Source organism: Leptonychotes weddellii, chromosome 3 (assembly GCF_054177405.1).
Source record: "Leptonychotes weddellii isolate Sample4059 chromosome 3, ASM5417740v2, whole genome shotgun sequence".
NCBI lineage: Eukaryota > Metazoa > Chordata > Mammalia > Carnivora > Phocidae > Leptonychotes > Leptonychotes weddellii.
Window position 1 is genome coordinate 109,178,327 of NC_138371.1, and position 15,236 is coordinate 109,193,562.

At 34.1% G+C, this 15,236-nt stretch overlaps 1 protein-coding gene across 8 annotated transcripts in view; it reads left to right on the forward strand.

Moving 5' to 3' along the window:
• PAN3 (poly(A) specific ribonuclease subunit PAN3) overlaps nt 1–15,236 on the forward strand; it is a 130,608-nt gene that overhangs the window by 20,730 nt on the left and 94,642 nt on the right. For all 8 annotated transcript variants that reach the window (XM_031016898.2, XM_031016894.2, XM_031016895.2 and 5 more), the window contains exons 3-4: nt 753–819; nt 2,697–2,767. In XM_031016898.2, the coding sequence (XP_030872758.1) occupies nt 753–819; nt 2,697–2,767 (138 nt within the window). The remainder of the gene's footprint in view (nt 1–752; nt 820–2,696; nt 2,768–15,236) is intronic.

Consider the following 15,236-nt stretch of genomic DNA (forward strand, 5'->3'; position numbering starts at 1 on the left):
GCTAAACAGTGAAGTTTATTCCAGTGGTGGGGGATGTCTAGATTCTTCATTTATTCCTAAATGTGTTGAGTAGGAGATAAGGTTTTAGGAATTGATAAGGTTAGGTGGGATACGGTTGGATTCAGGGTGAGCTTTCAAGGGTGAAGGTGGGGTGGGATGGCATTGGAGTGTGTAGAGGATAGATGGAAAGAGACTAATTTCACTCCTCTGTGTGTTTTGTGGCTATGGAGTGAAGGTCTTTCAGGATCAGAGACTAGAGGCTATGGAGTATAAGAAAGCATGGAACATGTTTAGAGAACAGAGAATAGCCTGATTTTATAGAATCTATAAGGTATATGAGTAGTAATACGCATTAGGAGAGGATGTTAGAAAGCATTCGTTGACTTTATACATAGTCACTTCACATCTTCTGAGATGGATATTGGAATTTATATTTTATAGACAAGAGACTTAATAGTTACTTATGTTGCCCAATCTAATAAGTTATGGAAGTGCAATTCAGGATAGATGTGCAACTTTGGTTTTAAATATCTGACTAGTGAGTTAAATTTTCATTTGATGTGTTATAGAGAGTATTTGGATATTTTTGCATGAATTATTGTAATCCACGTAGTGACATTTATAGGAAGATTAGAGGGTCAGTAATACGAGAAGTGGATTAGAGGGGAAGAAGCAAAGAGAATCTGAATTGGTTGAATATTCTTAATTCTGTATTTCTCAGTGATATTATGTGTATCTATTTTGTTTTTCAGAGAATGACTAATAGTAGCAGCTCCCCCAGCCTTCTAAATGACAGTGCCAAGCCATATGCAGGCCATGGTAAGACTTGGTCCCTCTTTCTATTTCTGACTCTAAAAATAATATGTTCATTGTAGAAATCTTGAAAATTATAAATGGGTATAAGGAAGAGAATAAGAATGATCTATTGTTTTCACTCCAAATAAATATTATTTGGATTCCGTATAATTCCAAATAATGGTTATGTCTGAGTGTGAATATATATACATATGTATACATAAATGATATGTAATAATATTTAGCTAAGTATATACATGATACTTAAGATTGCATTAGATGTACTTCTAAATTATATTATGACTGTTTCTTGATCATTATAAATTGAATTCTCTTATTTCCATAATTTACTAAACTATTTTTTTAAAACTTTTTTTAAAGTATACACTCTAATATTGGACTATGTGTATGAATCTATTCATATTTTGAGTTATGCTTTTGGAAACATTCTTAGACATGGAATTACTGTTTTAAAGATTATGGTCATTTTTAAGGCTTTTGATACGGAATTTCCAAGTATCTTTCTGTATCCTATTTTAAAAACAAATGTTCAAGAATGGTTTCTTAAAAATATGTAACAATGGAGTGTTAACACTCTGCATCAGTAAAATGCTGACAATTATTATTAATGGTGAGAATAGGAATTTGCATGTTGATTATTTTCTGAGATAGGCATTTTATGTGTGTGTATCAAATTTCTATCAATAATTGGATATTTCACCTTTTTTTGCTGTAGGAAAAAAAGAAACATTTTATGTTGAATAAAATTATTAGAAACTAATTAGTAGTGTAATGTTTTTAGCATTCCCATAGAGTTTATATGTTGACTTTTAAATGCTATCAAAAGTAGAATAAAGGGTGAATAATATGACCTATTTTTATAAGTGCCTTGAATGTATAAATTACATAAAAATATTTTACATCTTGTTATTTTATTAGCTTCTCTTTCTTTGCATTATTAAATTGTTGTTAATTCTAATGAAGGACCAGACTATGAAAATTCAGGCAGACAAAGCTGGAGAAATTAAGCAGCAGTCTATATTGAATTATGAAGAGATTTAAGGTTCCTTTAAATGAGAACATTTACTATGGTTTTAAGAATTTTATAGTTAATTTAATGAGAAACTTAAGATTAACTAGAGCTCAGAATTGAAGATAAAGTATTTCCATGTATATCATGCACACCTTTTCAGAAGCTCTTCTGATTTATTAAATGAAAAACAATTTGGAGTTACACTTGTTTGTAATTTCTGGCCATAGAGTAATAGAACTTTGAAACTATAAAATCTTTGAATTCATGTTTGTGTTTTGAAACATGTAATATTTCCATCTTTAAAAACTTAATTTACCTATATTTTTAATAAGAATATAAAATATCTGGTGATAAACTTAAAAGGATGGAATATTCTCTAGAGTAGATGGCTTTAAGGCCTTGCCTAAGTGTTAAAATCCAAGTCCAGTCACTTGGAATATGGTTTACTGTCCTTCCCACCTCACTGCCCCTTATAATTTTTCTCATGATTTGGTCTCAAGCATGCAAACATTTACTACAGGTAGACTTCCTTCCTTCCTAAACACATTACTAATAGCATGGTTAAGAGTCCTCTTTTCTTTTTTTCTGTGTGATTTTTCTTTTGGTTCTAAGCAAACAGATACACCCTAATCCATATAGCTTCTGATTAAATGTGTACTGAGTATTGGCTGAAAGAAGTATTCTCTAATTTGTGTTTTAGTCACTTAGAAAGTATTATGAACATCCACTGTATGTGAGGCATTGAGTTTAACTGTTACTATGGTGTATGATTTTTATTACTGTTATAAGCATTGTCAAGTTAAACATTTATTAGATTTGTGGGTTACTTGAGTTGTCTGTGTGGAAACTTATGTAACTTACCTTCCAGATCCTCTAACTTCACCTGCTTCATCCTTGTTTAATGATTTTGGTGCCCTCAACATCTCTCAGAGAAGAAAGGTAGGTGAAGTTGAAACTTATGTGAGACTAAAGGGAATATAGAGGTGATACTGGGGTTATCACCTATATAATGGTCAATATTCTCTTAAGTTGGGGGGGTCCTTTTATAGACTGATATTTTTCTTGCTTTTGTTTGACCTTTTCTTTGTTACATATTTCATATATGTAGAATTTTATTTGTCTCTGTGCATGAAATAGAGATTTTTTTTTTTGTGAAGGGATGAAATCCTTCTTTTGCTCATTTTATTTTAATGTATTCTGTTTTCAAGAAAACATCTAATTTAATGTTGTAGTTGCTGTTAATGTGACCCTTTACAGGCACATTAATCATGTTTTAACTTTATTTTTTGACTGCTTTGTCTAAATTTCAAAGATTTCTCCCCTAATTTAAACACCTCATTACAAGGCAACCTTAAAAATCTTCAACTTTTCATAATTGGTTCTACCTGTTTGAAAACAGTTTAAAATCTCTTGTTGTTAGAAATTTAATTTAATTTTATTTGGAATTGAGATTGATAGGCCTTGCATATATTTTGAAGTTTTTTATAGGGACTTAGTTCTATGACAAGGAGAAATGAAATTCTATTATAGTTTGATGCCTTTGAATCTTAATGAGAATCATTACGTTAATAGTAATAATAATCTAGAGAAGATAGTAGTTTTGATTAGGATCAATAGCCCCTAAAGATGTTCAGGAGGTTGTAAATCTTGGTGGAAATTACTACAGTGTTATAACTAATTTCAGTTTCCTGAGTAATGGAAGAAAGACCCCCCCATATAAAGAATATTAATTTTAGGAAACTGATATAAGTTTAAGATGCTTTTAGGAAGTTATCTGATCAGAGGGTAGTATAAAATGAAATTCAAGAAGCCTAGATATTCTCAAGAATTATGGGGTCAGGTATAAATGACATCAGTACCTTAGGTACCTAGTATTATCTCCATTTTGAAACAGATCAGATCAAGGAGGTAATTACAGAATGCTTTTAATGATAAATGAAAATGTGTGGGCTTGATTTTATAGACTTCCTTATGGGCTATCATTAAGAACACATTTACTCTTGCTTTACATGCTATTCTCATAAATCGGAATATGTAGTTTCTGAATCCTTATAGTAGAAGTGGAAAAGAATTGGACACAGGCTGACTCATTGGCAGCAGTGAGAAGTGACAATAGGCAAAAGCCCATCAATATGGAAGGAAACTGAAATGCTGAAAAGCAGATACAAGCTAGAAATCAAATTATCTGGAGCTATTTGGTGTAAGGAAAAATACAAAGCCCTTAAGTAGTTTTAGGGGTCCCCTTAATGTCTTTTTCACATTTTTAATAATCAGTTAATTGTGTTAAGTCCCATTTCCGATATATGAGTAGAAAGTAAGACTAGAATGGCAGATAAACACTTAAAAAGTGTTCCTAATATGAGGGTTAAGTGGACTGTACCTTAAAGTTGAAATATATGATTTAGAGCTACTCAAATCTGTTTTTGAGAAAATAGTAAAAATCTCTGGAGATTGGAAAAAGGAGGATATATAGTGCCTGTTCTTTTAAAATTCATTTTAGTAAAGAAAGTAGTAAAAGGAAATGTTATTACCAATGTGACCTCAGTATTTGGAATGGAAGCAGATTAATGTGGTGAAATGAGCACTGTGTTGGAACTTTTGAGGTCCTGGATCTCTAGCTTTGTGACCTTAAGCCAGCTTCCTAGGCTGTAATCTTTACATCCATGAAATGATGAACATGGCCTGGATAATTGCTGTGTTGTCTTTCAACTTTAAAATTCAGTATCTCTCTAAACTGAAAGGACCTATGTGTTAGTCTCTACTTAGAAATTTGGGGTTCACGTAGTATATCTTTGAAGGACCATATTTTCTTGCCATTTACATTTAAAATAATATGAAGGGACGTAAGAGATTTTTTTTCCAGTAGTGGACTATATAGTTAGGAATCTATGTTGGGACAGGTTGCGTATGTTTTAAAATTGTTAATGGTTGAATTGAGGTTTAAAATTTATTTGTGTTAGAAAAACTCTTAGCGTAAGAGTGTTGCATGCTACATGTTGCGAATTGAAGGCATATGTAGACTTTCTTTTACTGTAGTAATTCTTAAAGTCTGTTTAATGAAGCAATTTTAGTGGAAGTAACTCAGATTTAGGTAAATATAATTCTTGGTTGATCTAAGCAGGCTGTCATGATTACTCAGACATTTTATTTCATAATGATATTGGAGAACAGATAGTTAGGCCATACCTACTACTGTATCATAGCTAAATTATTTTCTGGAAATCTCATTCGGGCCAGTCCTTGGGCCAGGTATGCTGCATTTTGCCTGGTGAGTATGTGAATTATTGGGACCAGATTAGTCAACTGTTTTTACTGTAAGTAGACTTACTATGTACTATGTGGAAAATTGAAAAAGAGTATTGATGTTTTTACTGCTCCTCTCAAGTCTAGTTGAAGAGGCAATACATGAACCTACTTACAGCATATTAATTAGTGGTAATTTAAATATCTGATGATTGCTAAATAGGAGCGAATTCTCTAGATGCAGAAGCGTTTATGGTGAAAAGATGTTTTGAGTTGGGGTTTTTTGAAGTTGAGGAATATGTTGAAGCAAGTACTCAATCAGAAGATACTGCTTGATTACAAGTAGAGAGTTAGGATCTTCAGCAAATTTTTAAATTCTATCATAGATGAGTGAAGAGACTATGACTGAGGGCCTTATATCTACAGGGACGGGTTGAAGTAAAATGTGGGATGTGAAAAACAGTATTAAACAGGTTCATAGCCATTTGTCTCGGCTGCTTTATCGTTGTGAAGTGTGTGACAAACTTCCGGAAGAGTTGTATACTGAGAATATACGCATTAGGGCAGTACTGCTCATGTCCAGGGACTGGCGCTAGTCCCTGAAGTATTTGTGACCTGTCTATAGGGAAGTAAGTTAAAAAACTGAAAGTAAATTTTTAGAAACTTCTATAATAATTTGATACTGCAACATTCAAATATGTGCTCATTTTTCTACTAACTCACTTTTACTTTATAAAATAGACAGCTGTGATATTTAGGAAATTATTATTAAATCATCATGATATTTCACAACTGATATTTGAGAAGCACTGATTTTTTTTTCTACATTAGATATATTTACTATTATAGATAGGGAAAGTAACCAGTGTTTGAAACTTTGTAAAATTACCATTGGCCAAGGGTGGCGGTGGAAGAAATTGAATTACAGCTGTGTACTCTGTGGGAGAGTTAAGTCTCCCAAAACACTGGAGACGGAGTTTTGGTGAAAATGAGACTAATATATTTGAGAGTAATACATGAGGAAACCTTAATAGCAAGATAGATGAAGCTGCGAACTGGCTTGACAGAAAAAGAGGGGAGAGTCACCCTGAATCACAAGTGTGATCTAGAGAACAGTACAGTTTTGGGTAAGAATCCTTTGGGAAGAAAGTATCTTTATAACAAAGTTAGATGTTGAAATACAGATATGCATAAATGAAGTGAATTAGTACTATGACATCTCACTAGGTATTCTTGCTAAGCTGTGAATTTTTATGTAGGGTGACCACAAATGATTGAAACAAGTCCTAAGCAGAGTGAGAAGCCCTCAAAATTTGTATTTGACATTATTGACTTCCCCTTGTGTATCTTTCTTAGCCTCTCTGCCCTCTTTTTTAAGCCATCAAGAGTCCTTTTCTTTTCAGGCTCCGCCTCCCCCCCCCCCCATTAAAGCAAAAAGGCTCTGGTGCCTGTAATTTATACTTCTTGTTTTAGTTGTACTTGACGAAGATGTTTCAATCAATATGCAGCTTTACCTGGACGTTTGCACTTTATTTCTAGTATTGGGATAACATATTTTCACTTCTGTAAATTTTTAAGGTTTTAATAACAAGTTAAAGTCTTTGGGCTTAGGGGACAAAGATTTGTGATGTATCCTGTTTATTTCTTCTGTTCTTGATTTTAGAACTGTTAGGATGAAGGAAGTGGGATCAGAAGGGGTTTGGCTTATTTGCTGGTGGTTTATTTGTGAGGAGATGTAGGTTTTGGAGGTCCAGCTCTGGATTATTCTGCTTGAGGTCAAAGTTCACTAGTAATACTTTCGCTGCTTCCTTGCATGTTTTATCTTAGTTTGGAACCTCCTTCCCACTGTTTTCTACCTCAAGAGTATACATTCCTCTTTCAGCCATCTTTATTACAAAATTTACTGGTGATATATATTGTATGTTTTCTCATTAATTTGACTTTTAAATTTTTTCTTGTAACATTTCTGTTCTCATGTCTTCAAAAGATGACTTCTACACTGTTTCTATTCTCAGGAACAAAATATGGAGTAACAAGGAAATGAGAGTATTTATGGTAGGGTTCTTTTATGGAGAAGGCTAAAGTAAATTTGGAGAAATTAATAGAATTATGGCAGAGACAATTTGGAATGTAAATCCTTCCTTAATGCTTTTGATGGTTAGGTTTATTTTGGAATATCAAGTCAAGTATTGATCTCAGGAAAAATAAAAAATGAGAAAATGGAGAAGATAGTGAAAAATAACTGAAATCTTAATGGAAGTTGCAATATAAAAGTTGACTTGTAAAACCACGGTTTTTAAACTTTTTGTATATGTTCTCAAATACTGTTTTACTTAGTGTTTAGATTTGTAGGTCAGACACATCAGTATCATTTACCTATGAGTATTGTGCAAGTCATGTTTCTATGGAAAATTGTGTTTAGAATTACAAATTAAACAGAGCTATTCTCTTTTACTGGAGTAGACTAAACCTCCATTCATCTCCACTTGCCGTGCTGTGGGAATGTGTCCTCTCCCAACTTAAGCCAGATGTAGTGAGGTTGTAGATTTAGAGATAACATATGGGTCCATATGGGATTGGTTGAGTTGTTGGAGTCCAGGTTCCTCTAGGCAGGGAAGCACCCATGGTTACTGTTTATAACTTGCTCATAGCCTCTTGGTGAATTTTTACTTCTCTCAAAGATCCAACACTAGGTATTGAATAATGGTTAAAGTTTTAGGGTTTGGAGTTGGATGCCAGGCAGTCTGAATTGAGTCTCAGTTTCCTCACTGATTATCATTGTGTCTTTAAGCTCAGTTAAACCTTTCTCTTTCTTCGTTCACAAGATGAGAATAATAATAATACCTTGTGCCTACCGTGTGGAGTTGTTATGAGGACTAAATGAAATATATTTCCTGGCATGGAAGTGCCCAGTAAATGGTAGTTCTCATTGTAGTAAAACATGGTATTAGCCAAACCTTTCTAGCCTTGTTTGGAATTGTTAACTGTTGTTAAATAAATAAATATCTGTTGCCACTCACTCTGGATCAGGCTGTGTTATAATTGTCAACTGGAGAAGTGGTTCTCCTACAGCTGCTCTGAGGATGTCTGTCTTTTCTTTGAGGTGTTCAGGTCTCTTCTCCTCCCACGTTTCTTTTTTGCCTTCTCTCCACATAGCTGTTAGCTTCTCAAACACATGCTTCAAATTTGGTGAAAAGCTATCTGGGGACTTCTCACGATGTATTGGCAGACAGAAAGAAACTTGATTTTATTTATATTGATAATGATTTTCTGTATCTGTTCCAGGTAATATAGTAAACTTAAATAATTCTTTCATAAATTAATGTTTTATTTAATCACCCCAGCAGGTCTTTGAGAGTGATTATTTTTCTCATTTTACAGAACTGGGAAATGGAAGTTTTGGGAGATCAAGTAATTTATCTAGAATGGATATAGATAATTATTTACATTTCAGAGAAAACAAAAAGCCTTTAGGACAATATGAAAGATAAAATGAGTCTTAGGTAAGGTGAAAAATAGGTAGTGGAAAGAAAGGCTACTGGTAATATGCGGGGGGGGGTAGGGAGGACGTAAAACATTGACCTTATGCCTGTTTCTTTTTCCGTTTATGTGATTATCTCAGTAAAAATTTCCATAAACACAATTTCAAGGGAAAGAATATACAATTAAACTTCTGATATTTGACAGATAGCCTTTTAGAAATGTTGCACATGTTTATATTCCTACTCACAGATGCTGGTTTTCCTAGAGCCTTGAAAACACAGAGATGTGAAAGTATTTCGTATCTTTGTCATTGTATAAGGCAAAAACCCCACTTACTGTTTAAATTTGATTTCTGGTGCTGTTGAACTTCTCATTTATGTGAATTGGCTCTTGGTGTTTCTTCAATGTCCTTTGCTCATTTTTCTATTTGGCTATTCTTTTTAAATTCATTGTAAGCTCTGTGTGTGTTAGAGATTTAAACCTCTTCTATCGGATGTTTCAATCCCTCTCCCCATTTTATTTTTGGTCTTCAGTTTCACAACTGATTTATGCTGTCGCTTTTGAAACGTCACACTTACTCTGATGATTTCTTATTAAGTACATTTAAAAATAACAAAATATTAAGCTCATTTTGTTAAAATAACGTGGTAATTCTCTATTTGCCAAGTCAGTGATTTTAAATTGAAGAGACTGTCAATGTTTTCATGTAATTTTAATCTACTGTCATTTTTATTGCTAATGATCTATAGTAATTAACTTCCCTTAGTAAATGGATATGTTCTCAACCTTCTCTGCATTTTAATTGTCAGATTTAAATGTCACATTCTTTCTTTGCTTTTACCTCCAGTCTTGATCTGTTCTTTTCTTTGAAATGCTGTGCAAGTAACATTAGATTCAAACTTGTTTAGAAATATGTTAGTTCCTATAGAAAGGGCTCAACTTTGAAAGAGTTAAGTTTGTTTTCCTGCTAAATAAATCCAACCCTCCAGGTTGGATTTCCAAGATTGTGTTGAGATAAAGATATGCTTTGGTAAGAACAGATTAAATTTTGTTGTAACAAATCAGCAGTTCAACCATGTACTACTTTGTGCATTTTAGTTTAATTGGTACTTTGTGTGCAGTCATCCCTTGGCTTTTGTTGAGTCAAGAAAGAATCTTCAAATTTATGATTGTAAGGAAATTTTGTTCTATTGACTGATTATAAAAGATCTCATGGCAGATTTTTGTTTTAGAGGTCTTTTTTTTTAGAGGTTTATGGTGGTTTGGTGTTTGATACTTGACCATATTTAAACATGTGAACGGAAACAGTATGCTTTTTACATACAGTGTATAATACTGTTGGCTAAAGTCCTTACTTTGTTTTAGCTTTGGGCATTTGACTTACCTAATAATGACAGCTTATAAAACCATGGTGCTTTTGCTACTTGGCTTTAGGAACTAGCAGCTTACTCTGAGATTATGTGGTTGGCTTCTTTTTACTCTTCTCTGATCATTGTATTTACAAAGTGGAGTAGCTGATCTTAATAGCTTGGCATTATTGGTGGTTACCTCTATTTTCCTGCGAAGTAGGGGTCAGTAATGAATTAGTAAAGGTGAGTTTAGAATTCTCATCACAAACATGCTAGCCTAAGTTTTAGCTTAAATTTAACCCAAACTGTGTAATTTCCCAAACTCTTTTTAATTCCCACTGTTTTTTTCCATGAACTTTGAAAATGGGGACAGGAACCTGCTTAATTTTATTTCTTTGAATGGGGGCTCTGTAGCTCTTATTTCTCATTGATCCTATCTGTGCCAGTTAGATTCAAAGAGATTGATTCATTTAGAAATTGGTATTTGGTCATTTTAGGATTAGCTAGACCAACGTAAGAGTGAAATATGTTAAGGAATGTTACAGAATATGGAACAGCTTTCTTCAGATTGGAGGCAGAATATCATAGTTAAGAGTACAAACTCCAGGGCCCAACATTACATTAGTTGTGAGGTTATAGGCAAGTTATTTTAACTTCTAAGCCTCACTTTTCTCATCTGTAAAGTTGGCTCTGCAATTGTGCCAGTCTCACAGAATTATGATGATTAAATACCATAATGGGTATAAAGTGCTTGGCATAGTGCCCTGTGCTTATCAAGTGGTGGTTGTTCCAGTCTTCTACTGCTTATGATTCTGCAGTTTTAAAACATGTTTATCTTAGTTTCTGGATGTGTATGAGATTACTTTTGATTAACCACTACCTTATTTTAAGTTCAATTATAGTAGGGTATATTAGAGTATAGTAGAGTAATACCAAGTATATTATTTAGCAGATCTGAAGATCCTCTGTTACATTTCAAGATTAAGCAAGGGTACACATATAAATAAATAAAAAGGGAACCTTTTGCTAACAAGTGAATAGGCATTTTAGCATGATCTTTGGTTTTGATAAGGTACTGAAACACATGATAAAAACTTAAAATTATTAGTCAATTGTTTGTTGTGGAAATAACTTTCATGACTTAAAAAAAAACACCTTTACTCACATTCACTTAAAATAACTTTGGCATGATATTTTATTTATCTACATTTTATATTCTAGTTCCATTCTAAAGCAAAAGAATAAAAGAAGTTGCAGTTTGGTGTTCTAGTTCTTTTGAAATTGAAAGAAGCTTAGCAAGAGTATTCCAGCTGATCTTGATTTTGTTGGAGTAGAACTCTGTTGTAATATGGAGATTTTAAGGACAAAAGTAATGACTGCTTTGTAGGCTTTCTTAAATTTATGCAGATAATATCGGGGGACTGACTCATAGTAGAGCTTAAAATATGTTTGCATGTGTATGTAAATCCTTTTTTGCTTTATTTGATGTAATTTAGATCAGTTTTTACTTAGCAGTATCGTCTGTTTTCATCCTGTCATCCTGTACATTGATTCCACAGATTAAAAGGTCTTTTTCATTTACAGATGTTTACCTGTCACTGAGTCTTAACAATGAGCCTGTTTTTCTATAGACTGACTTGCCTGTTGCATCCTACTCTTGTTTTTATTTGAACAGTGAAAACTTAAGGAACCTAATATGTTTTCACAAAAAGCCCACAATTAATGATAATGAATTGACAGGACAAAATACAGTATAATCTTTGCAACTGACTTGCTCTGTTTTTGACTTTCTAAGTCTTTTACCTATGGAGAAAATGATTGGAGCCCACGCTACAGTGATTTGTAGGTCTGGATTTAATATTCTCAATTAATTAGGTGTAGGAGCCTTTAAGATCCAGGTAATAAATTAGGTAGAGGTATAGTTCCCTGTCTTGATGATTATATGAAAATTAGTTTATTTTTTATTCAGTTCGGGGTCTGTTTTTCCCAGTGACTTTAGATTAACCACCGAATTAATGGAATTACAATCTCATATTTAGTTCTCGTAATTACCAATGTGCTACAATACCAAGACATTTCATTAATTGAGGGAAGACCATTGTGAGCTAGAAGAGGTTATAAAAGAAATACAGGTTTATTTTCAAATAAATATGTAGTAGATTCTAGACCAGAGGTTTCTATTAGTGGATCTGAGACCGTCAGGAGTGGCAGGAGGTTGGTTGCTGAGTTATTACAGCAAAAGGTCGTGAATTAATGTAATTACTAAGCATTATCTGAAAAGAGATTCATACATATGTACCACTATTTTCTAAGTATATGAGGCTCTTGTGACTAATAAAATGCAAATCATCCAAAAATGTCATTCATAGTAACTTTAAATCATCGTTCCTTGTTTTCAGAGTATAAAGGGTGAAAGCACAATTGTGTTTTTGATGTTCAGAAGGAGTTTTTAAAGTTCAGGGTAGTGGAAACTTTTTGTAGTAGGATAACAATTTGATTTCTAGTTTATTACTAATTAGATAATGACATATAACAACACATGACGGGTAATAATGAAGCATTGTAGAAGCATTGTTAAAGCATTGTTGTTTTGCCGTTGTACCAAAAGAATTGTGCACTGAAAAATTGGTCTGTTACTTGGTAGCTTTAACTACATTTTCTATTATAAGCATGGTATTTATAGATTTTTCTTTGGCTTGAATGTGAAGTTTTAGAAGAGAATATATCTTAGCTTTGTATTTCTAGGAAGAAGGGCATAGAGCCTAATGCTGAAATGTTGAGTGAATGAATGTATAAAAAAATGTGTGTACATTTAGACTTTTGAACTCAAACAGTCCTAAAAATTAGCTTTTACTGTTCTTTATTTCGACATAGAGACTTACCTCAATTATAAGGAATGAAGGTGGATTTCCTTAGACCTAAACCATTGGAAATGGCTTTTATGAACCAGGGCAAGAAATTTTGAAGAGCCAGGGCTCTGGGGCTACACGAGTAATAGTCTTGAAGGTTCTAAGTATCTAGATCAAGCTTTAAGGATTTGGGATGTTGAACTATTGAACTTCTCTCTCTTTTTATTTCAGGGAGTGGCTTCAGTTTCTGTCTAGACCAGTAGTTTCTCATCTAGGTTTTTTCTATGACATTCTCTGGAACTTGACTACTCAAAGTGTGGTCACCAGATCAGCAGTACTAGCAGTCTTGGGAGCCTTTTAGAAATGCAGAGTCTCAGGCTTCACTCTAGGCCTACTGAATCAAAATCCTTATTTTAATAACATCCCCAGAGATTCATAGGTTCGCTATAGTTTGAATACAAAAGGATCCTTGAATACTTTTGTTCAGGCCTAACCTGTTTTTTTTAGTGTCCAGTATAAAGGGTAAAACTATTTTCAACTACTGTCTTATTGTACTGTTTATTTAGATTTTGTGAAGAATGATAAAAATTCATTCTTGTAGTACATCTTGAGACTTAAAGTAAAAATTGTTTAACTAGAGTGGGGTGGGGAGAGATAGGGAGGAATTGTTTAGCCCTGCTGGATATTTTACTACAGGAACAAAAAGAGGTTGGGAATTTTGATGTACAATATTGACTTACTAGGAGGTGGGGTAGAAAAGCTGGTTATTTATCAATAGGACAGGACATTTACAAATGCTTCCATTCCATAAGTAGAATTCCATGGAGGGGCAAGGCTATCAAGAATGGAGGATCAACAAGGGGACATAACTGTTTTTTGGTTTTTTTTTTAAAGATTTTATTTATTTATTTGACACAGAGAGAGAGAGAGAGACAGCGAGAGAGGGAACACAAGCAGGGGGGAGTGGGAGAGGGAGAAGAAGGCTTCCCGCCGAGCAGGGAGCCCAATGTAAGGCTTGATCCCAGGACCCTGGGATCATGACCTGAGCCTAAGGCAGACGCTTAACAACTGAGCCACCCACGCGCCCCCCATAACTGTTTTTTTTTTAACTCTCACATTCTCAACATTGGTCTAGGAAAGGATTACTGGAAGCTAAGGAAAAGGGAAGAGGGCTGTTGCTTTTGTTTGCTTTGGAGTAGAGGGGTTTGGATCTTACAGATCTCAGAATTTTAGGGTTATAACTTTAGGGGTTAGTAAACATTTTCCATAAAATTTTGTTTGTCCCTTTTATTTCTTCATCTTCTATTTGACTTCTCCGATTTCCTTAGCCCCCACTTTCAATCACCTATAGTTGTTATTAACCTAGCAGGTGTCTCCCCAACCCGGCTTTATTAGCTCTATTCCCATTTCAGTTCCCTTGAGTTCACATCCTTCACCTACACCAGTGATTCTCAAATGGGGGCAGTTTTGTCCCCCCGGGACACTGAAGATATATTTGGTTGTCACATCTGGGACTGTGGTGCTACTAGCGTCTATAGGTTAAAGGCCAGGGATGCTGCCAAAACATCCTACAATGCACAGGACTGCCTCCACAACAAAGAATTATTGGAAGTCTGTAGTTCTGAGGTTGAGAAACTCTAACCTGGATTACTGTGAGTCCACGGGTTTGTGTGCCTGTTTCCACTTTAATTTTCATTCAGAAGCTTTCAAGAGTTCCCCATTGCCCATGGACTGAAGTCTGATTGCCCGTGGAATGAAGTCTAAAGTCCTTGGCATAGGATATAGAACAGTTTTTTTCATTGCTTTGAAGCCTCATCTTTTGCTCTTCAAGGTTAGCCCTCTCTAGAGGGTAGACTGATTACTTGAGCTTTTCACCTAACACCATAGTGCCTGTATGCCTCCGCATATACATTTTTCCTAGCCTACAGTACCTCTCTCTCCCTCCCCCCTCCATCTAGGCAAACTTACTCTTTCTTCAGAATTGCATTCACCTTCTCTGTGAACCCTTTGTCTCTGCCCTTTTGGTACCTTAATTATATATGCATTTATTATATCACAGTGACTATGTTTTGTTTGCATGACTTTGTTTCCTACTATATTACATCCTCTTGAGGGAAAAGTGTGTGTTTTATTTATTACTGTATTCTAGTACTTAGAACAGTTCCTGATGCAAAGTAGTTTCTTAGATGTTTAGTGGAACCATACATTTTTTTCCCCAAGGGATAAATAATAATTTGGAAATTAGCTTACAGTTGAGATTTTATGGTAATTTATGTCCTGTGCAGTAATATGTAATCTTTTTGCCTCACCTTCATGCTTTGTGTTGCTGCTATCCCTTTTCAGATGTCATTTTGCCTTCTGTTGCTTATGATGGTAATTTAAATGGATTGATACTTAGGTCTTTCCATTCAGTATCACGTAGAAGGTTGTACTTCTGGATTAGATTTTAATCTCTTGCTATTTATTGAAGAAAGTTAAATCTAT